At 53.9% G+C, this 20,382-nt stretch overlaps 7 protein-coding genes across 7 annotated transcripts; 4 read left to right on the top strand and 3 right to left on the bottom strand.

Annotated features, from left to right (window-relative positions):
• Nucleotides 1–1,687: 1,687 nt before the first annotated feature.
• On the top strand, nucleotides 1,688–2,580 carry CkaCkLH20_00047 (uncharacterized protein; the record flags this gene model as incomplete). Its single annotated transcript, XM_038882767.1, has 2 exons — nucleotides 1,688–1,749; nucleotides 1,803–2,580. The coding sequence occupies 2 exons, from the start codon at nucleotides 1,688–1,690 to the stop codon at nucleotides 2,578–2,580; spliced, it is 840 nt and encodes a 279-aa protein (XP_038751472.1).
• A 328-nt stretch (nucleotides 2,581–2,908) lies between these two features.
• On the bottom strand, nucleotides 2,909–3,715 carry CkaCkLH20_00046 (uncharacterized protein; the record flags this gene model as incomplete). Its single annotated transcript, XM_038882766.1, has 1 exon — nucleotides 2,909–3,715. One exon carries the CDS (start codon nucleotides 3,713–3,715, stop codon nucleotides 2,909–2,911), a length of 807 nt encoding a protein of 268 aa, XP_038751471.1.
• Nucleotides 3,716–8,680: 4,965 nt separating this feature from the next.
• CkaCkLH20_00045 (uncharacterized protein) lies at nucleotides 8,681–9,241 on the bottom strand (the record flags this gene model as incomplete). Its single annotated transcript, XM_038882765.1, has 1 exon — nucleotides 8,681–9,241. The coding sequence occupies one exon, from the start codon at nucleotides 9,239–9,241 to the stop codon at nucleotides 8,681–8,683; it is 561 nt and encodes a 186-aa protein (XP_038751470.1).
• A 2,885-nt stretch (nucleotides 9,242–12,126) lies between these two features.
• On the top strand, nucleotides 12,127–12,667 carry CkaCkLH20_00044 (RNA polymerase ii transcription factor b subunit 5; the record flags this gene model as incomplete). The annotated part of the gene is made up of 3 exons (XM_038882764.1): nucleotides 12,127–12,331; nucleotides 12,397–12,545; nucleotides 12,620–12,667. 3 exons carry the CDS (start codon nucleotides 12,127–12,129, stop codon nucleotides 12,665–12,667), a joined length of 402 nt encoding a protein of 133 aa, XP_038751469.1.
• A 355-nt stretch (nucleotides 12,668–13,022) lies between these two features.
• Nucleotides 13,023–14,117, bottom strand: CkaCkLH20_00043 (enoyl-CoA hydratase/isomerase; the record flags this gene model as incomplete). Its single annotated transcript, XM_038882763.1, has 3 exons — nucleotides 13,023–13,132; nucleotides 13,230–13,613; nucleotides 13,757–14,117. The coding sequence occupies 3 exons, from the start codon at nucleotides 14,115–14,117 to the stop codon at nucleotides 13,023–13,025; spliced, it is 855 nt and encodes a 284-aa protein (XP_038751468.1).
• A 1,533-nt stretch (nucleotides 14,118–15,650) lies between these two features.
• On the top strand, nucleotides 15,651–16,796 carry CkaCkLH20_00042 (uncharacterized protein; the record flags this gene model as incomplete). The annotated part of the gene is made up of 1 exon (XM_038882762.1): nucleotides 15,651–16,796. One exon carries the CDS (start codon nucleotides 15,651–15,653, stop codon nucleotides 16,794–16,796), a length of 1,146 nt encoding a protein of 381 aa, XP_038751467.1.
• Nucleotides 16,797–17,741: 945 nt separating this feature from the next.
• On the top strand, nucleotides 17,742–20,168 carry CkaCkLH20_00041 (uncharacterized protein; the record flags this gene model as incomplete). The annotated part of the gene is made up of 2 exons (XM_038882761.1): nucleotides 17,742–18,167; nucleotides 18,336–20,168. The coding sequence occupies 2 exons, from the start codon at nucleotides 17,742–17,744 to the stop codon at nucleotides 20,166–20,168; spliced, it is 2,259 nt and encodes a 752-aa protein (XP_038751466.1).
• Between the last annotated feature and the right edge of the window lie 214 nt (nucleotides 20,169–20,382).

Raw genomic sequence — 20,382 nt, 5'->3', positions numbered from 1 at the left:
TTCACAACCTGATACTCTTATGGGCCAAGCCACAAAAACTAACTGAGGCTGTACACCTCACGAAGCGATGCCTGGTTAGCTGAGGCCGGAGCCTCCGCCAACGGCGCGGGAGATGAAGCTGTCAAAACCTGTCATTCACGTTCGACGACCTAGGACCATCCATTACAAGCAAGCTCCAGGGTTCGGAAAGCTTAGCATCTGAGATCGGTTCTCCCCACCATCAGCGATGCGATGACGCACCGGATTCAACATCAACTGCGCGTAGCCTCCGAAGCCCGAATCTTCCGCGGACGTTTCGTCCGTTTACGCCCCTCGAAGAAGAGGCATCCCAATGGACGGCACCAGTTTGCGACGGATGGTGGCTTGACGGGTCACACGTGCTTTTTTTTACATTCTTCAACGTTCCTGTCGCGTCGTCGTTCGCGGGCGGCCAGGTGGTGCCCCGGCCACGTACAGATTCGTGTTGTATCAAGATGTCTCACCCGTCAGCGTCGCGCCGAATCGTATCCGTTCGATAGACAAAGCCATCTTTCGATGAAGAAAATGAGCGAAGATGGCTTATCGTGAGTGCGAAAGTCGTACGGTCTCTGGGACGACTTGTCAGCTCTCAACTGACAGCTTGGCAAGATTCCCAAAACGGAAACTGGGCGCCCTGTTTGCACGACCTGACTGGCGACATCTGAAGAGCTGCAAACTGACTGCTCTACGGCCCGATGTGGAATGTCAATCCCGGGCATGCGACGAGCTGGAAACAACGCCAATAAGGGCATCTGTGCAGAAGCTTGAATGCGTATCAGAGAGTGGTTGGAATCCTCTCCCCGTGATGTCAGCGACGTTGACACCCTTCACACATCCCTGTCTCTCATCTTCGTTGACGGCGAGACAACGCGAAAGGTTTCCCTGGCCTGCCACTGGCATTCTATCTCACCCTGACCCCGGTCGCGTCTGCGTGGTTCCCGAGATCTTGGTTGCAGACCATCGCTCATCGGAGCCCGGCGAGGTAAACCGGCGCGAAACTTACCCAAACGCCCTCTCGGACACATGCCTCGGTGGGCTGACGTTCTTCACCACCACCACCACCACCACCACTTCTTCGCCTTCAGCTACGAATCTAAATCAGAGAACCCAAATTTGGCTACAAGGCATTCGGACGCGAAAGAAAGTCGGACCTGACAGCAGCGCGGCCAATACGCCGAGTAGGTCTGCTGCAGCCATCTCTCTAGGCGGGACACCCGCATGCGCCTCAGCCCAGCCCGGCTTCGCCATTACGGTCAACGCTGTCCGCTTCAGATGTCTCAATGTTTTTTTCCTCACACACTCACCTGGTTCCGAGTCCAGCGCTTGGCTCACTTGCTTTCGTTAGTTTCTCGAATCCCAACCTCTCTCTGACCCGTTCGCGCGCCTGGGCATGGCTTTCGACGCTTCTTCGCCCGTCGTGGCTAACAAGCTCACACCATCTGCACGAATGTATATATGGATGCCCTTGCTTCCTCCCTGCCACCACTTCCGAATCTGCTCACCATCTCAAACTTCACTCATCAAGACTTGCATCATAGCATAGCATAAGCATCACATCACTCGTTCTTGTGTGCTCGCCTTTTATATACACTACCCGCCTCTCAGTTACTCCTCCTCTTCCTTCAATAACGAATCCAACTATACTCACTTACACAACGCAACAAACAAGATGAAGACTACTTCCGCTATCATTCTGGCCGTCTCGGCCGTGGCCTCCGCCGATGTCACCTAGTACGTCCCGTTCCCGTACCACATTCTGCTCTCAACTAACACCGCATCCACAGCAACGCAACCACGGGCGAATACATCTGCTCCCGCCCCAACGCCCAATGGTGTGCCGGCGGCTCCTTCGAGTCCGACATCATCATCCGCTGCAACGCCCAGGGCAGGGGCCAGCCGGGTCGCTGCACAAACAACCTCGCCGGCCAGCCCCCCATCGGCGTGAACCCTTCCCTGTGCTGGCAGAGCACCGCCGACGCCGGCGACGCCGCTTGCGAGAAGAACTGCGTCGTCTACGCCGACACCCCCTTCCGCCTCCCCGGCAGCGTCTGCACGCCCTACTCCAGCGTCTCAGGTACCCAGTCCCTCCCCGTCGGCAGGCCCACGGGCCCGGTGCCCCAGACCGGCTCCGGCTCCGTCTCGCGCTCCGCGGCCAGGCCCACCAGCACCGGCGGTGTTGGCAGCGGTCCGGGTCGTGGTAACGGTACCGCCATCAGGGTCTCGTCGACGCCCGGCGTCGCGCCTCCTCCCCGTCCCATGAGCATCATCGGTACTGGCGGCGGCGGCGGTGGTCGTGGTAACGGTACTACCCCGTCGACTACGCGGGGTGGTGGTGGAGGTGTTGCTCCCGGAAACCCGACAACCGCTCCTGGGCAGTCTGGCTCGCCTGGCTTCCCCGGTCAGCCCGGCCAGCCCGGCAGCAGCATCCCCTCCGGCACGCGTACTCCTGTTCCTCCCTCTAACACACCTACCGGTCCTTCTACCGTTCCTACTGCCGCTGCCGCGCAGAACACCGTCGGATACCTTGCGGTTGTTGGTGTTTTCGCTGCCTACTTTCTGTAAACCACTTTTGTCTATTCCAGGATTGTAGGAATATGGCAATTACTCTTTTTCTTCTCTTCAGGACTTTGGGGCAATTTCATCTAGTATTTTGTAATTCAACAGCACCATGGGATAATGTGGTGATAAAGACCACTGGGCGTCAGGAGTTGGAAACTGAGCAGTTGTGGGATACACAGAGGCACTGGTGGATATTTCTTTTGTGTACGAATAGCGTCAGTAAAGATGCTGATCAGTAAAAGTCTCTTTGTTATATTTTGCACTTAATAAACCCAATACGGGGAAATCAGCTCATCGCGTGGACGAGGACTATATCTCGCATCCACAGCCATCACCCCTGGAATTGCCACGAAGCTACGTGATCCGTTGAAGTCCCCTCAACCCACCCAAAAGGCCAACCTGTGCAGCTCGCCTCTATATCATACGACTCTCGCGTCAAATACGTAACGGCCCGCAGCGACGGCTTGTCCCAGTTCAAGTCGAGCTCCATGCCCTGCCAAAGCCCTGCCAAGTGAGGGACTCTGCTCAAGTCCAGCACCTCAGCGCTCTCCTGCCTGAAAGCGTGCTCGAGGCGATCTCGCCGCCGCCGCCGCCACAACGGATCCGCGGGATCGCGCAGCGAGAGGACCCCGCGCTCCCTGTACCAGGTCAGGAAGCTCCAGAAGTGCGCCTCCCGGATCTCCGCGTGCTCCCTGCGGAGGCGGTTGAGGAGGCAGAACATGGCGGCGTCGTGGTCGATCGCGGCGGGCACGAAGGGCGAGAGCGGGGACGAGGGCACGTCGCCCGGGCTGGCCTGCTGGAAGACGCCGTGCCAGAACGCGCGGCCGTGGTCGTGGCCCAGGAGGGCGAGGACGATGTTGTACAGGAAGCCGACGGGGACGGGGGCCGGTTCGAGGATGAGGGTCCGGGGGAACGGGGTGGTGATCTCGCGGAGGTGTGCGAGGAGGTGCTTGTGGATGTGGTCGTCTTCGGCGAGGCGTTTGCAGACGGTGCGGTATGCCCAGAGGGTGTAAGTCGGGATGCCGCTGTCGAGGAAGATTCGGTGGAAGATTGTGCTGGGTAGGAGTAGTAGGGGTGATGTTTGGGGCTCGGGTTGCCGAGGCGCGTTGTTGAGGACGGTGGACGCCATCGGGGGCATATGATGAGTTGGAAAAATGTAGGTAGAGGAGGTGATGGGGGGATGTCCCCGAGAAGATCAAAATTGCAAAAGTGAAGGCAGCTGTCGCTATTTATATGAGTTGTACATGAACCTTGATAGCAGGTGGGCCAGGACGAAAAGTAAGAAGAACAACTGATCACCTCGATGGAATTTAGATGGTTTGCAAGAACTCTAACAGGAAAAGTTATAACATAGAAAGCTGGCTAGCGAACTTCTTCTGCTCCCAACTAGATGGTAATATACGCAGTCTGTACGTCTCGAATATTGATACTCATGAGCGCTTTCTCGAGGAGCGTATTCGACTGCCAATTGGTTTCACGAGTTCGATGATGCAGATTTTCATATATACGAGTTAGAAATATGACGGTAGTCGGGGTTTCCCCATGAAATGAGACATAAAGGAAGAAAACTTCATCCTTCGCGAAATCACCTCTTCCATGATGGTCGAAGCTACTCCCCTTCATCATAGGAAGTACAGCCTTCAGGAAGTACAGCCTTCATCGAAAACCTTTTGTGTACCAACTAATTCTAAGTCGAGCTCCCGAGGTGCGAAATTCACGGGAGGTTACAATCGTATTCGTTTGCCTGCTTGCTGTCATCGAAGCAGTCATTTCGTGGAGGCAGGGAGCTCCCAACACATGTTGGCATATCCCCATAGCGAGTGGTCATTTCCCGTACTGTCGCCGGGTTTGCCTATCGAGCTCTCGATACGAGCCAGCACTGCTACCCATTTCTGCATTGCTCAAACACACACATAAGTTCGTCTAGCACATGGAAGATTACGTTGGTTCCAGTCAAGCACGTGATCTTACGTGCATGTGTTTGCGACAAATCATGGATGTTCTTGGCTATGCAGCATTGCCTCAGGGGCTGGCTGAGCGGTAATATTGAATGAAAGGAAATCGGGACCGGATAAGTGAGGGGTTGATTCGTGTTTGAGGAATTTCATCCCAATCTGTATTTACACTTCGAACTCTGGCTTTGAAAAATTGTCCCTGGCCTTGCCTTCTGCCGTCCTGCTTTCTACCTTCCCTATTTCTGCCTTGTTGCTTACCTGCCGTCCCATATCTCAGCCATCTCCCATCTCGCCTACTCTCTCACGACCACCTCCACGCCTGCCTCAGTCAGCACTGATTACTATCTTCCCGAGGCCCGCCGCCTATCGAGGCTACTTGCACAGTCTTCTATACCCCAGAAGATGTCTACCTTATCATGATGAACGCACCTTGACTTTCAATCAACCAAACCTTGATACGCACTTCCCCTCTAGCTCGTTCGAGAAAACCGTTCACACAGTTGAGGCCTCCACGACTTGAAATAACGTTCCAGAACTCACGTCCTACTACGAATCAAATTCTCATCGGCTGGCTTCAAATTTCCACGGCCAAGTACCATGCTTCGCTGGCACGAGCGCAGGTGCTCACGACCCGACGTCGTGTTAGTTGACAGCCTTCCATGGTGCAATTCCTGTCACCAGTTAGGATCACTGGACTCTTCGATTCTCGACCTGCATTCGGCTAGGTCGATACCCACTACGACTGCAGACGGCAGTCGCCGTCCGCTACGGTGGCCCGAAGGAGTCAATTACATCCAAGAAGAGAGTTTCTCAAACTCAGACGCAACCTCATATCCCACCGGCCAACAAGTCGATGTAGAACAGCCAACAGTTGCCTCCCCCGAGTCGTCGACTGGACTCAATGATAACCACCATATCGAGCAGAGGAGTAGTCATAAGCAAGTTCAAGAACATGACGATCCATACACGGTACCTTATCCGATGTTGTGCGTCAAGGACGAGATCCGGCTCCTTCTACTCGACTCCGAAAAAGAGGGCGATGACGGTGTGTTACATGGGAGCTTCACCACTGCATGTGTAGGAGACGAATCAGCAAGATACGAAGCACTCTCCTATACGTGGGCAGACGCAAATGGCGATTCGTCCCAATGTGCGCACATCTTTGTTGGAGCGTATTGGGATATTGTTACTCTCACCAAGAATTGCGCCAGTGCCTTAAGAAGTATTCGCTCCGCCTCATGGATTCCTCGTCGTATTTGGGCCGACTCGATCTGTATTGATCAGAACAATGAACTGGAGCGGTCAGCCCAAGTGGCACTTATGTCCCTAATCTACGCTGGAGCCGCGCATGTTTTGGTGTATCTCGGCCCCAAAACACACGACAGCGACCTCGCCATCAAGTCTATATCACGTTCTTTGGAACGAATTGAGTGCATTCATTCAGTAGATGGAGCATGCGGAAAATGCAATTGGGCTCTTCAAAGACTATTCACCAGGCCATATTTCAGCAGACTATGGGTTGTGCAAGAACTTCTTCTGAGTAAGACGTTCAGCATCTTCTGTGGCTCAGAATCAACATTGTGGTCCCCAATATTTTCCAACCTGGCTAGGGTATTTGGAACCAACACTTGGGCGAAGCATCGCGACCAACGGGGTGCTCTTGGAGGCATCGAATTGTTCTCCCTGATGATTGATACCCGAAAATGTCTTTGCAAAGACCCGCGAGACAAAGTATTCGCTCTCCTCGGCCTTATTTCTCGCTGGGACACACAACCTATCCTTTCTGACTACACTCTTACCACGGACGAGATCAGCATTGGATTGGCTGCCTACTTTATCCAAGTCAGTGGCCTGGGGTGGCATGTACTGCTACTTGCTAGTACGCCTCATGACAGAAAGCGAAGTCTGCCTTCCTGGGTCCCAGACGTTCAAACTTCTTTCAACGTCAGCGACAGCTGGGAGGCAAGATACACCGATTTCGACGTTGGTCTGAACCCCACACATTTCGAAACAGAATGGCGTTCTGTTTCTGCGAATAATCCGCCACTGAGATCAGAATCTCTAAGGAAACCACTTAATCTCAGAGCGCGGCAAGGGTTCAGCATTACGTTCTTGCCGCAACTGCCAACAACTATCCGCGTCGAGTCCAGAACTTATGCGCTTAGAGCTTCCGGGATCAAGCTGTGCAATCTGGAGGAAGCTTTCAAGCTGCGAGGCGTCAACTCCGGCACCAATTTTACCTGGTATGGGTTAGATTCACTCGTGCCTACAAGCGATTATGGCATCGGATCGTCGTGCACCGCGACTGTCGTTTTCTCCCATCTCGAAAAGTTCACTTCCACGGACGACTTGCACTGGCTATACGACGTCGAAGCATACGCAATCTTAAGGCGCCAAGAAAACTCGGACACACATTCCGTGCTGTGTCTCTGTGACCTCACATTGTATTCACGGCGGTCGGTGGCACCTGGCTTTGGCGAGTTGCTTTTCAGGCCACTTTCGGAGGCAGAGAACGATTTGGTGTGGAAACATGCCATCAGACTTCTAAATTGGATCAAGGAGCTGATGAGCCAGACCACCACAAAACCCCTGTCCTCTACACTGATTATGACGGCCCATGCAAGCATGGGCGATGCAGAGCTCAAATCTATACAAGAAGCGACGAGGCTGATCATCTGCATCGCGAAATGCCTGAACACGCCCCCGGCACGTTACAAAGAGGACACACAGACGGACACGTCTTTTCTGGTGAAGGAGATCTGTTCTATACTTGTCAATTATGGTCAAGTGCGGGATCATTTGGTGGGCGATGAGTGGCTGTCTTCTTGGAGAGACAGTCAGCTGCAATACTCGCCGGGTTTGGAATACCAGCTGGAACTGCGTATGAATCTCTACGAGCTGCCTTTCAACCTGGAAGAAGTTTCCGAAGTGCGGATTCTTTAAGCTGTCTTTCTTACTACACAAATACCTCCCAGATATTCAAGGTAGACGGGAAATATTTGTTACAATCACTGAGGGCATTGATACATCTAGCCTTGGATATCGCGGAGGGCTTCCCTGACAAAGTGATTGTCAGACGACCCGGTGGCGAGAGTGTCCTCAATGAACTCGGAGCTAATCACAACGACGATGGCCCCATTGACGATGACTTGGATGTTTACCCCCCCGCATAGCCTGCTGCCAACAGATACGAAGACGGAGAAGACTACTCCCATCAAAACGAGCACGCTCTATGGAATAAACGTTCAGAATATAAGCCTTTCGCTTGGCTTCACTCTTCTGCGAGCGCAAGATACCTGGGGATAGCAGTGAGTCAGTCGTTCGACTGCTTCTCCTTCGTGAGAGTGTGAGCTAATGCTAAGCCATGATTCTCTTGTCGTAGAGGCTGTCGTCCTTTGGTTCTGGTTGACAAACTGTTCGGTGCCCGCATGTTAGACCGCCAGAGACGATGTCGGCTTGGTGAATCATGAAAAAATCGTCAGGGATGCTCCCGCCCACGTCGTGAGGTGACGCGAATACAAGATGGCTGAGCCCCCACGTTCGTGATCGTGAAGGCGGGGAGGGGGACGCGGGGCTGCTTTTTAATTCTTGGCGAGAACATGTGATCCGGTTTACGTCTATCCGTCCCGTGGGCCGTGACGATGAAGTTGCGAGCTTGGCATACATGCTATTGAAGTCAAAATCAAGCGGAGACATAGTTGACTCAGCCTACGTCTCACGAATTCTCATAGTATGATCGCACGCTTTCATTTTTGAATGATTTGTCTTGATTACAGATACTGTAACTACTATGACGGACTTGAAATACGGCAACGTGCCTTAAGTCGAGAGCAACTCGTGTGTGCCTTCACACATAGTCCTGTGGGCTTCCTTCGTTGACCTTCCATGACAGGCCAGCCCGTAGCAAATAATGTCGACCCTCCCCCTCCCTCCGTGACCCCCGTCCACCGTCTTGGCTCTCGTGATGTCTCGATGCGTCTTGTGTGTGTTGTAACCCCTCCTTCGCTAATGCCCGCTGTAAAAATGCAGTCCCAACTCAATCATGGTATCTTGCTGTGCCTTCCCTGAACCCGAACGCCCCTTTTGGTAACTCTGTGTAACGCCGTAAAATGATGTGTGAAGGTTGATAGCCTCCTTAAACTCAGATACTAGTTTCTGGTCACAGCCGCAGGTGGAGTCGCGACAGCCGCCGGTGGTGCTGGTGTCGACGAAGTGGAGCTGGTGGCCGTGCCGTAGTCTGGAGGGAGGGAGCCGCGGGCAGCTCCCGCCGTGGCGGCGCCGATGGGAGGCGGGGGAGGCATGGCGCCGGCAGCGGCGCCGCCGTGCTCGACGTGGGCCATCTCGAAGCTGCCCTCGCGGGTGACGGCCTGGCCAGGTTTCGCCTTCGGCTCGTAGGCAGGCGGGGCCTCGCCGAACTCGTCCAGGCCCTCGTCGCTGCGGGTGGTCCAGGCCCAGCGGCCGTTGCGCGAGGAGCGCTGGCCTCCGGCTCCGGCTCCTTGACGGTTCGCCTCGAGGTCGCGACGGGGCCAGGGGCGTTGCAGGCCGAGCCTGCGGAGGCGGCGGCGGCGCTGGAACTGGACGAGGGTCGCGAGGATGCCGATGGCGAGGAAGACGATGAGGGGAGTGAGGATCCAGGTGTATGGTGTTGAAGACAGGCTGAGGCCGTCTCCGCCGCTGCCGAGGGAACTGCTGTCGACGGACGACGACATGGCGGGCTATTCGGTGTCGTAGAGCACTGACGTTGGCTGAGGTAGGAAGGAGCGGAAGAGAAATGGAAAAGTTGGTGATCCGCGTCGTTGAGTTGAAGTAGGCGAGACGGGAGGCGGAGTGAATGGTTATCAGGGATGTTTGCTTGATAAAATATGCCTTGTCGTGTTTGTTTGTTGGGTTTGCTCGGTTGGTGCTATTCTTGGTGTGAAAGGGAAGGAACCCTGGCTGTTGTATCGAGTTGGATCGTCTTACAAAGGCGCAGAGGGCGAAACAGGGAAACGGATAGTGACAGCGTTGGTGATTCGGAGAGGGCAGGAACGTTTGGTCTTTCACGTCATCATAGCGTGGCTCAGGTTTCTCGTTTTCGCTAGTGTCGTCTGGGTTCCAAGAAGCTTTGATAGCCGTGGTGGATCGGAGAGACGGAAGCCGAAGGAGAGATACGGAGCGGACGGGACGCTGGATGTTGGTGGTGTTGGGGTGAATATTCGGGGACGACGGGCGGCTCGTGGTTGGTGGTTGGCTGAGCAAGGGAAAGCTTGCTTCGCTATGATGATTCCGATGGAGTCGGTCTCGTGTTGCCACCCGGGTGAGGTGGATAATTCGGGTCCAATGTTTCCTTGATTGAAGGTCGACAGGGTGCAGATCTTGAGGTTCGACCGGGCTGGTGTTTTTGGCGAACCAGGGAGCGAGCGGTAGAAACAAGACGGAGGAAAGGAAAGAAGAAACGAGAGGGAGCAGAAGAAGAGAAGGAAAAATGAGAGTCTGTGTGAGAGGTATGGTGGCGGGGAGATATTGGTATTTGGCTGCAAATGCCAAACAATAGCGGAGGAGACGGGAGTGGATGTGAGAATTCCAACGCGCAGGGGCTGGAAGGAAGCAGCCGAGGAGAGGACCAGGTTGTTACGGATACTGGGAAAGCTAGGTAGGTAGGACGGGTGTTATCGCAGACTGTGAAGATTGATTCGATGGATTCGTATTCCAAAGTCCCAAGGGCCGAGAAAGCCGCTATTAATTATAATATTGGCCAGAAAGCAGAAGCTAACGAGAGACAGCATGCGGTTGTCTAGGTTCTAGCGAATCGTGTGTCTGACTGAAGCCGGGCTGTGCGAGCGTGCGAATGCGGCTTCCGTGAGCGTGACCGTGAGCGATTGCGAAGCGCTACCAATGGATGCAAAGCGAGGTGGGAGGGGAGCTGAATATAGCAGCCGAGGAACAGAATTCAGATGAACCGAAGGCCTCTAGGGCTGGGAAAACGGGTTGGAACCTAGGATAATCGGCAACGAGCGAGAGTACCTTGGGTACGGATACGCGTCTAGGAGGGGATGAGATGAGAAGAGTTCAGGATGAAGCACTTGAAGAATGAGACGAAGACTGTGCGATGCCACTGCCGCGACGATAAGTGCCAATGCCAGACACTCGGAGCAGCAAGGGGCCAAGCCAACCCGATGAAGACTGAGGTGAATTATCCAGTGAATCAGAGACTCTTCCAAGCCAAGATATGAATGACTGATCCAGCCCATATCAAATGACCCCTGGTCGGCTTGTTGTCAATCCTCATCGTCAGGGGACAGGGCTTGGCTTTTTTCTCTCGCCGCAGAGCTTCGGGTGGCACGTCATGAGTTGCGCTAGCCGTGTCGTGTTTAGCAACAACGTCCGCTGAAGGGATGAACCGGTCCACTAAAAAACGCAAATCTCTTGCCGGGGACATGCCAAATACCACCTCGTCCGTCTGCTGACGCATCAGCATCAGCATCCATCCGTCTTCATCTTCACGATGTTACTCCCACCTGGCCCGAATGGACGGGCGGGAGGATGGATGTGATGCATCTTCATTCACAGATAAGGTACTTGCATCTGCTGCCTTGCATGGCGGCTCTGTGAAGTATCCACTCTCCTGCCTGCTGGCGAGTGCATCTCCAAATCCCGTCGGGCTTAGCATCTCAATTCATTAATTAATCGTCGACTGCACATCGCGGCTGTTTCAGGGACCCTCGCTTCGTTCCACAGCTACAGATTGTCAAACAGTCAAACGGGAGACAGACGGAGAAAAAAAAACATCGCAATCATCTTTTCGGATTCCCTCCGCACCTTTACCACGATTGTGACTCGCATTCGCTCGTCGCAACTTGAAGAACCCACTCACGATGTCTTGTCCACGCATAACCAGAAGCTTCATAAGCCTCCCTCGGCTTCCATCATCTCTATGCATGACCTGTACAGAGTACTCGAATGCGATGGCCTTTGTCGCCAGACTACAACTGAATCAAAGAACAACATTCTTTGTTCCAGATCTTGGCAGCCGTTGGCACACATGATCAAAGTGAAATGTGCCTGGCGGAGCCATTTCTCCAGCTGCCCCAACGGCCGACGCGACGCTGTCAGCCTGTTGCAGCTATCCTCATCAAACTGGCGGCGGCATCTCCAGTCACGGTCTCACCGGCCAAACTGAAATTGAAATTTAAATTGGCCAAAGGACAGCCGCAGAAAAAAAAGTGAAGACAATCAATGACAGGACGTGGATGAGGCATTCGGATAAAGTGGAATTGGGGAATGGAGGGAGGGTCGTGATCCGGCATCCCTGACAATCCGATGCTGGGTTGTGGGGGCCAAGGGGTCGCATACCCGGCCTCTCACTGGCTGCTTTTTCCTCGGCCCCTGGGATCTGGCAAATTGGCCCCTGCGCCAGGATCAAAAGTGAAAACAGGCAGGTGGGCACCTCAGTGCACTCGACCACCGGCACCTGCACTTTGCGGGAGCACCGAGTTGGGAAGTTTGCGTTACATTTTAGTGGCTGGCCTCCCCCGGGCCCCTGCCTGACTCCACTGACCTCAGCTTCCCTGCCTGAGTCCTGAGGCGCCCCACCAGTCTTGAAGCTTCCAAATTCTTGTCGACGATCCGACAATTTCACCCACGTCAACAGCCAGGCGCAATTCGCGACCACCGCGCCCGCACCGCGACGAACGATAGCAACGAAAGCACCCCTGTTTCCATTCCAGCATCATACCGATACTGCGTCCGCAACTCCATCCTTCCTCTCTCTCGGGCCCATTCTCACCACATCACATCCACCATGCCACGCGCCATCAGAGGTAAGCACGGTATCGCGGCCTGCCCCAGATATTCTCACCACGCTAACGATACCCGCCTTCCCCAGGAGTGCTCATCGAGTGCGACCCCTCCATCAAGTCCATCATCGTCAACATCGACGCAGCGAACCATGATTACATCATTGAGGATCTTGACGATCAGCATGTTGTCGTGAAGGAGAATATGGTAGCTGCGCTGAAGAGACAGCTCGACGAGGTTGGTCCCCCACGCTACGATGCATACACTGCACACAAAAGTTTACTTGACACATTATGCTAACGAGCTTGCAGAGGCTTAAGGAAACACAGCAGCCGGACGAGAGTTCCGACTCTGACTGATTCACCATCGACACTACCGATCGATCCTTTACGATATCGTCATCATTCCTTCCGAGACTCCCGCTTACTCTCTATATATTCTACCTTGGTCTCACCAGCCATGTGACTGTGGCTGTGTCAGCCACCGCCTTGATGCGTTCTGCGCCGACGCCAACTTGACTCTGAGACGTTGCCACGCTCTATAATACAACGGGATGAGATCAAACCCTCTAAGCGAGGTGATGCTATCTACCAATAGTCAAAACGATGACTACCCAGTCTAGATATCCACACATCATGATCTATGCTGGCATGGAAAACCCAGCCTGATGCGGGCAAGGATGGGTTTCTTGCGGAAAAAGGCACACACATGCCCTCAGAGCTTTGCAAACGTAGGCTTCTGCTTGGTCAAACCAGACATCATAGCAGCCTTGAAGTCACTGGACTGCAACATAGCCGCGTTCCAAACCGTGGTATACCGCAAACCTAGCAGTGTCGTTAGCAGTCGTATTCTCCCGTAAACGGCTACCCCGCCGGGAGCAAATGGCCATCAAGATAAATAAAAGTTTCAGACAGTGCTTACTTTCGGCGACCGTGTGATCCCTCGCGTGGTTCAGCAACTCCTTAGTGCCCTGCACCGCCACGGGGCTCTTGCTGGCGATGAAGCCCGCGAGCTTCAGCCCTGCCTCAACCGCCTTCGCCTTATCCTCGTGCACCTGGCTGACAAAGCCCACTGCCCTCGCCTCCTCCCCGTTGAAGTCCCGCGCCGTGAGGCAGACGTCCTTGACCCACGACGTGCTGCCTACGATCTTGGGCAGGCGGCTCAGCGTGCCGAGGTCGGCTGCCAGGCCGATGTCGACCTCCTTTACGGCAAAGCGCGTGTTCCGTGCGCAGAGGCGGATGTCGGCGCAGCATGAGATGTCGATGGCGATCCCGATGGAGATGCCGTGCAGGACGCAGATTACGGCTGCGGTCTCAGTAAGCCATGTATTCCATCGTCCCTTGTCATGACTCCCCGACGTGACAGATGTGAATTCGGACGGGATGGAATGAAGATGAGAAGATCAAATGCAGGGTTAGATGAGTGATGGATCGAGGGCATTCACGTACGCTTCTCGCACTTCTCCATGGCGTCGATGGCGGCCTGGAACTCGACGATGTGGCGGCGCATCGTGGTCGCGAACCGCGACGGGTCCACGTCGCCGCCGACGCTGCTCCCCAGGGTGCCCTCGCTGGCGGACTGGACGTCGAGGCCGGCGGAGAAGCCGCGGTCGCCGGCGCCCGAGAGGACGACGGCGCGGACGTCGGGGTCGTGGCTGAGGCGGTTGAAGAGGGCGCCGAACTCGCGCCAGACGGGCTCGGAGAAGGCGTTGAGCTTCTTCGGTCGGTTGATCTCGACGTGCACGACGAAGGGGGCCGGCGTCGTCACGAGGAAGTAGGTGTAGGTGTTGTAGTCCTTGAACGTGGCCATTTTGGGCGGAGCAGATGCTTGTGATTGTCGAACGGTTTGGGGGTTGAGTTGAGTTGGAGATTCCGGAGCGATTTCTGGATGTGCGGTCAAGGTTTGTGAGGATCAGGAACGGTATATTGCGAATGCGGCTCCGAAGGAACGGTTGTATCTTGATAATCTTTTCTGATTATGAGATGACAGCTTTTTGCGAGTGCGATGAAGTTCGACCTGACCGAGTTGCCGAGGCACGTTGCAGACCGACCGGGGCCCCGCCTGATCTGGGGTAAGCCACGCACGCCCCGCGTGAGGTTAGAAAAATTGCATCTGAAAACTCCACTCATCTGCAGCAGGAGGCATTTGAGGTTCTCTCGTCCACTTCCGGCGCCAGCCCATCGTCGAGCTGGGAAATCTCATCTGTCAGGCTCATCGACATTGTTCTCATCTCGATATCCGGAATTGTTGATACTTTACTTGAGAGTTTTGTCTTCTGACATCTGAAAACTCCTTCAGCGTTTAAGGGGTTGCCTCAAGTGAGAGTTCAGTCGTCAGCTTATCCGTCCATCTTTAAAATGTAAATCAATCCATCGATAAGGGGGATAGAGGTCAGTAAGGGCGAAACCGTGCCACGGAATTGTATCTTAAATGTGGACACTCAGTTCGGCGAGTGAATCCAGAGTCATCCTCCTCAATGAGGGGAGCAACTACTGAAGTTTACTTACCAAACGGGTTCTGATTCGTGATCCTCGGCGTTCAGGGCTTCGTACGAGAACGCAGTAATCACTTCTAATTCATATAACACATTTCTCTTGCATTTATATTATTGTTCTGTTCTCTTACTTCATGCCACGGCGGCACTCTCATGCCTTCTGTCTGACGACTTGCTTCCTCAGACTGTTTCCCACGGCGGGGTAGTGCACGCCGTCTGAGTCACAGTCCGATGCTGGAGGTGACTGATTTTCTGGTATCCAACTCAATAGTTTCATTTGGACAAGAGAGGAAAGAAGGGTGGCATGCAGCTTGGCCTGGCAGATTCAGCAAATGATTTGAACATCATCAGTACCTTAGGTGGTTGAAGTAGTTGGAAAAGGCCGTCACCAATGAATCTTGAAGCAGCTCATGCATTGGAGTGAAGCAGGTTCGATTTGCTTGAGAATTTATTGATCCTGTCGTCTTCCTGCGTTGGCAAGACCCCTCGGCACACCTGCTGTATCTATCATGCCTATCGTTTCGAAGGAAAGAACGGCGGTATACACCAGGTTGCAAGGCAAGTGCTTTGCAGATGAACAGAACTGTACCTTAGGCAGGCAACAAAGCAACGACGGCGGAAAGAGCGAGAGGATCGCCCCAAAGAGGCAGTGGAACTTCTATCTGTTTGCATCGTGACCCTCAACCGCGAGCTTCTCCCAAACATCATCCCTCCGACATCCTCACCTGTTGACCCCTCAACACCTCAGTCCCCTACCGCCGCGGCCTTTTACCTACATTGCCCCACGTCGGTATCTCTTAAAAGCTTCAATTCTCATCATCACTTATGCAGTTTTCTCTCTAAGTTTCATGCACCAACCCCAAAGAACTCGATCCTTGACTCCAGCGACTGAGGTTCAGCGTTTGACAGATCCCAACGCTCTGGTCTACAAGGAATCGGTCCTTCGACGATACAGCTCCACGGATAGGTTGAGCCTCAAGTCACACAACTCGGGATCTCTATTCTCTGACACGACACCAACTTCTTTCTACAAGTTTTGCTGCCAGCCCCAGGCCGAATTGGCGCTCAACCCCCCGCCGGCCAAGAAAAAGCCGGCGATGTTATCGAATCTGTTCCATCCCACCAAAGGTTTTGGCCCTGAACCTCAACAGTCTCTTGAAGCCGCCGGCGATTTTGACGAGACCCCCTCCCCGAGCCTTCGCCCATCAATGGCGGATATGTCTCTCAAGAAGCCAGATAATGATGCCTACTCTACTTCCTCGGCCAAGAGCGGTGTGTTCCGCCATGCACTCCTAAAGACGAAATCTGGGCACCCAACGGTCATCGACAGGGAATTGCCTGTGTCTCCAGTTCTTAGTCGACAGATTGACCCCGATGAATCGATGGAAAAGATACGAGAGGAACAGAGGCCTAAGGAGAGTGGCTACGAAAACAAATCCACAGCATCACTACCCTCCAGAAGCCGCTCAGCTGTATCGACACAGGGTACTTCTTCTGAGCCACAGTTCCCAGGTTCATCAGGGGAATCCGATGCATCGGCTCCCAGAGAAAGGGTTTGCGTCGATCCTCTCCTCCACCCTGACGAGTCGCACATTAAAGCACATCATCGTGGCCTCCTGAAGGGCGCCGACTTCTGCGACACCGGAGTGCCTGGCCAGCCCGTTCCTCAGCAAGCAGAAGAAGATGATTCTGACTCTGAGTCGGACGACGAGGTGGTTCTTGCACGGGTAAGGCGAGCCATGACTGGCGATGACAATTGCCTTTCTACTGTCGAGATCACTCTTCCAAAGGAAGCCGCTGGCCACAGTCGCGCAATGAAAGTCCGACCTGCATTCAATACGTCCACCTTCCAGTACCCAACCATCCCGGACAACCAACTCTATCCTGTTAGCCATCAGACTTCATTGGGCGTTTCCAAAGTGCGACCCTTCGACGCATCAAAGGAGCACAAGGCACCTGAGGGCGACGTCGCCGGATCGCCATCATCGCCCTAGGATTACGATCACGGAGGCTTGACGAACATCCCGCTTTCAAAAGTTCGTCCATTTGCCCAAGAGCCTCGTGAGTTAAACCGGGTTAATGGGCATCCAACAACCTCAAAGGTCCGGCCTTACACGGATGTTCCTGATTACGTTGCTGGCAATGACGAAGACGACAAGTACTTTGCGGTCGGTTCCGATGTCTCCGTTCACGATGCACCTGCAAAAGAAGACAAGTCTCCAGCACGTTCTAGAGCTGGCACTCTCGACTACAAACGTACTGCCAAGTGGATTCGGGATCTTCTGAAGAACCCAGACCAACCCTTAAGATTGACGGAATTGCCTTCCAGATCAAAACGGTCATCTTACGCTCCCTTAGAAGATTCACCGGAAGTTAGTCCTATTTCTCGGAAGTTGACTCGCAAATCGACTTTGCCGCCGTCAAAGGTCAACGCAGGTCTTTTCGACAGAACTTTTGGGGAGCTTGAGCGTCTTCTACATGAAGCTCTGGCCTTGGCTTCGCAGGTTGCCGACCACGAAGAAGAGCAAACTCCAAATTCAGGACGCTCACCACGCCATCTCCTGAACGACGGATTGCCACAGACAAGACGTTTCCACCACGCGGATGACTTGTCTGAGATCGACTTACATGACGGCAATCGGCCAAACGATCTACCTTCCAAGCGTGCAGCGACGTTTCCCAACATTGACCCACATTCTCGACGTCATGTAGATGATCTGTACAGAAACATTTCTCTTACTCCTCAGACAGCCGAACTTCAGGACGCTCTTACTAGATCAGATCAGCAGATCAAGAAGCATGGCCGCCGGCACAAAAGCCGCTCACGTCAAGCTGCACCTGTACCAGAACGAGTGTCCAGTCGAAAGAATCTGAAGGGAAAGAGGCGCAAGAGTTCGAGACGGGCCACGAAACTGCGTGAACACTCGGATATAAGCAGCATGGACGGCTCTGATGAGTCGTCTTTCGTCGACTTCTCCACGCCGCAAGAGACCCGCAACCGAAGCGGCGGACCAGCTCGTCCCAGAGCATCCGCCAAGCATGGTCACCTCATCTCACGCACCACTGGCGAGCCCAATGTTCCAGAACGAGATATTGCTGGACGTCCCCTCCACAACCTCCGTGGCATCAGTCTTCGCGGCAAGTCACATGTCAGTTTGCGTGGCGTTCAAGCCTTCAATCTTCCCAAGTCGAAGCGTCGCCAACCTATTGCGCGAGACTGGTCCCCAGTTCGGAAGAGAGCTGTCGCGACTGTTGCTTGCATCAGCACCGCTCTCGTTGGCATGCTCCTCGGCATCTACGCAGGTCTGGTTCCTTCACTTCAGTACTTCATTTGGGATACAGGCCACGCAATCATCAACGGCAACGTCGGCTGCTTTCTAGGAATGGCTCTTCCCACTTTTTTCTGTTGGCCGCTCCCACTTCTTCACGGCCGAAAACCATACATCACCTCGGGCTTGGTACTCTCAATGCCCTTACTTTTCCCGCAAGCTCTAGCCGTGAGTGCACAAAGATTCTACAACCTCACCGAATAGCGAATGGTGTTGCTTGTTCCTCGGGGTGTCATGGGTGTCTGCCTTGGGTTTGCGAGCATGAACTTCCACTCGATTCTCACGGACCTTTTCGGCGCATCTCTCATGAGCAGCAATCCTCATCAAGAAGTTGTCGACGACTATGACACCAGAAGACATGGAGGGGGTATGGGAGTTTGGCTCGGAATCTGGACGTGGTGCTACATTGCATCTCTTGGCTTTGGATTTTGGGTCGGCGCTTGGGTGATCAACGATCTTCCGCCGGCTTGGGGATTCTACATCAGCGTGGCTCTCATTGCTGTTGTTCTGCTCCTCAACACTCTTTGTCCGGAAGTTCGCCGCTCAGCTTTCAGACGCTCTGTGGTGGAGGTCAGAACAGGAACCGACATCTCGCGACGACTTGCACGAGGTGAAGTCATGATGCATCGTGTCAAAGATGGTCCAAGGTGGTGGGGCCAGGAGATGTATCACGGAGTGGCTCTCTGTTTTGAGATGCTTCGGCAGCCCGGGTTCGCTGTCATGGCTGTCTATTCTGGTTGGATCTATGCCCAGGTGGTCCTCATTATCGTGCTACTGGGTTCGCTCTCGTCGAGATTTTATCACATGCGGTCTCCCTACGTCGGACTCATGGTGGCAGCAATGGCTTTCGGCGCCATAGCCGCCATACCGTTCCAAAAGGCCAGCTACTTCTCGAGAGCGAGACATACCCAAGTCAACACCAGCCGTATGACCTTTGACAGGCAAGTAACTTGGACATCGCATCTTCTTCGCCGAACCATTTTCACCATCGGTCTTCCTTTGGCAGGCATCATTTACGCATCGGTCTCCAGCGGGCCACCTATCCATCCAAGCGGTCCGGCCATTCTAGCTGCCGTTATTGGATTTCTCTCATGTCTTGCGATCTCGGAATGCAATGGTCTCATCATGGAAACATTCGATACTTCTGATCTGCAACCCGGCATGACAGGCCGGCCACGAGGCAACTCAGGAAACGCACAAAGAAAGAAGAACTACTCGTCTTTCCCCCGCGTCACAGCTGGCTTTGCCATCTGCCATACCTTCGGCTTTGTCTTCGCAGCCGGGGCAACTGCGCTGGGCGGCATGGCTCAACGAAACCTTGGACAGCGGGTGTCAACGGGAGTGGTCGCCGGCATCTTGTTCGTGTTGACCATCATGCTCTCTCTCGTCCTTGTTCGTTTCAAAGAAGTCACAATCATTCCAGAGAGCAAGACCGATGAGATGGAAAGGTGGACTGCTGCCCGCAGAGAATCTCTAAAACGCCGCGAGTCCATACCAGCTGAGGAGATTGACGAAAAAGCCCTCTTTGCAGAGGAAGAGCCCTGGCGCCCCTTCATTGTGGGCAATCCGACCAGCAAGACTCGGCGAGTCAATGTTCTCGAACTCGGCGGGATGACACGTTTCACTGAGATCAGGAGAAGGAACAAGCTTATTGACTCCAATGCGCATGTCAATCGAGCAGCTTTGGAGGCTGGGCTGGATGCACTGGAGGACCAGCTCAGCGACGCTGTCAGCGATATTGTAAACGATGCGAAAGACTTGATCAGAAGGAGCAGTCAGCGCAGCCAGCAAAGCTGGCGCTCGCGACGTCACCACCGAAGTGCGACAAGCGACAGCAGCGGTCATTCTTCCATCGAGATGGACGTCATTGATGAGAGACTGGCACACGGTAGCCGTAATCCTCGGCTGCCCAATGAAGTTTACAACGAACGAGAATGTCTCCGAGGCCAGACTGTTGAGGAGGAAGATGAAGGGTTATTCGGAGTGGGCCATGACGCAAATGGAAGTAGCAGGAGAAATCGTAACAAACGGGACTAAGGACCGAGAGTGAAGTTTCAGTCACAAGGAGACATTAACATGGGGTCGACTGCTGGTATGAAAACCTATGACTTGCAACAAAACTTTGTGTTAAAGGAAGACTAGACGCATGGTTGGTGTAGTGTACATGACAGAACTAGAATGTGAAACTCCTTTTTCGAAACCAACTCCGTGGATGCGGTGATTTCCTTCTTCTCCTTCTATGTCCTCCCTC

The sequence above is a fragment of the Colletotrichum karsti genome (assembly GCF_011947395.1).
Source record: "Colletotrichum karsti strain CkLH20 chromosome Unknown Scaffold1, whole genome shotgun sequence".
In the NCBI taxonomy this organism is placed as follows: domain Eukaryota; kingdom Fungi; phylum Ascomycota; class Sordariomycetes; order Glomerellales; family Glomerellaceae; genus Colletotrichum; species Colletotrichum karsti.
Note: the sequence above shows the minus strand (reverse complement) of the source record. Positions and strands in the feature narration are given on the sequence as shown.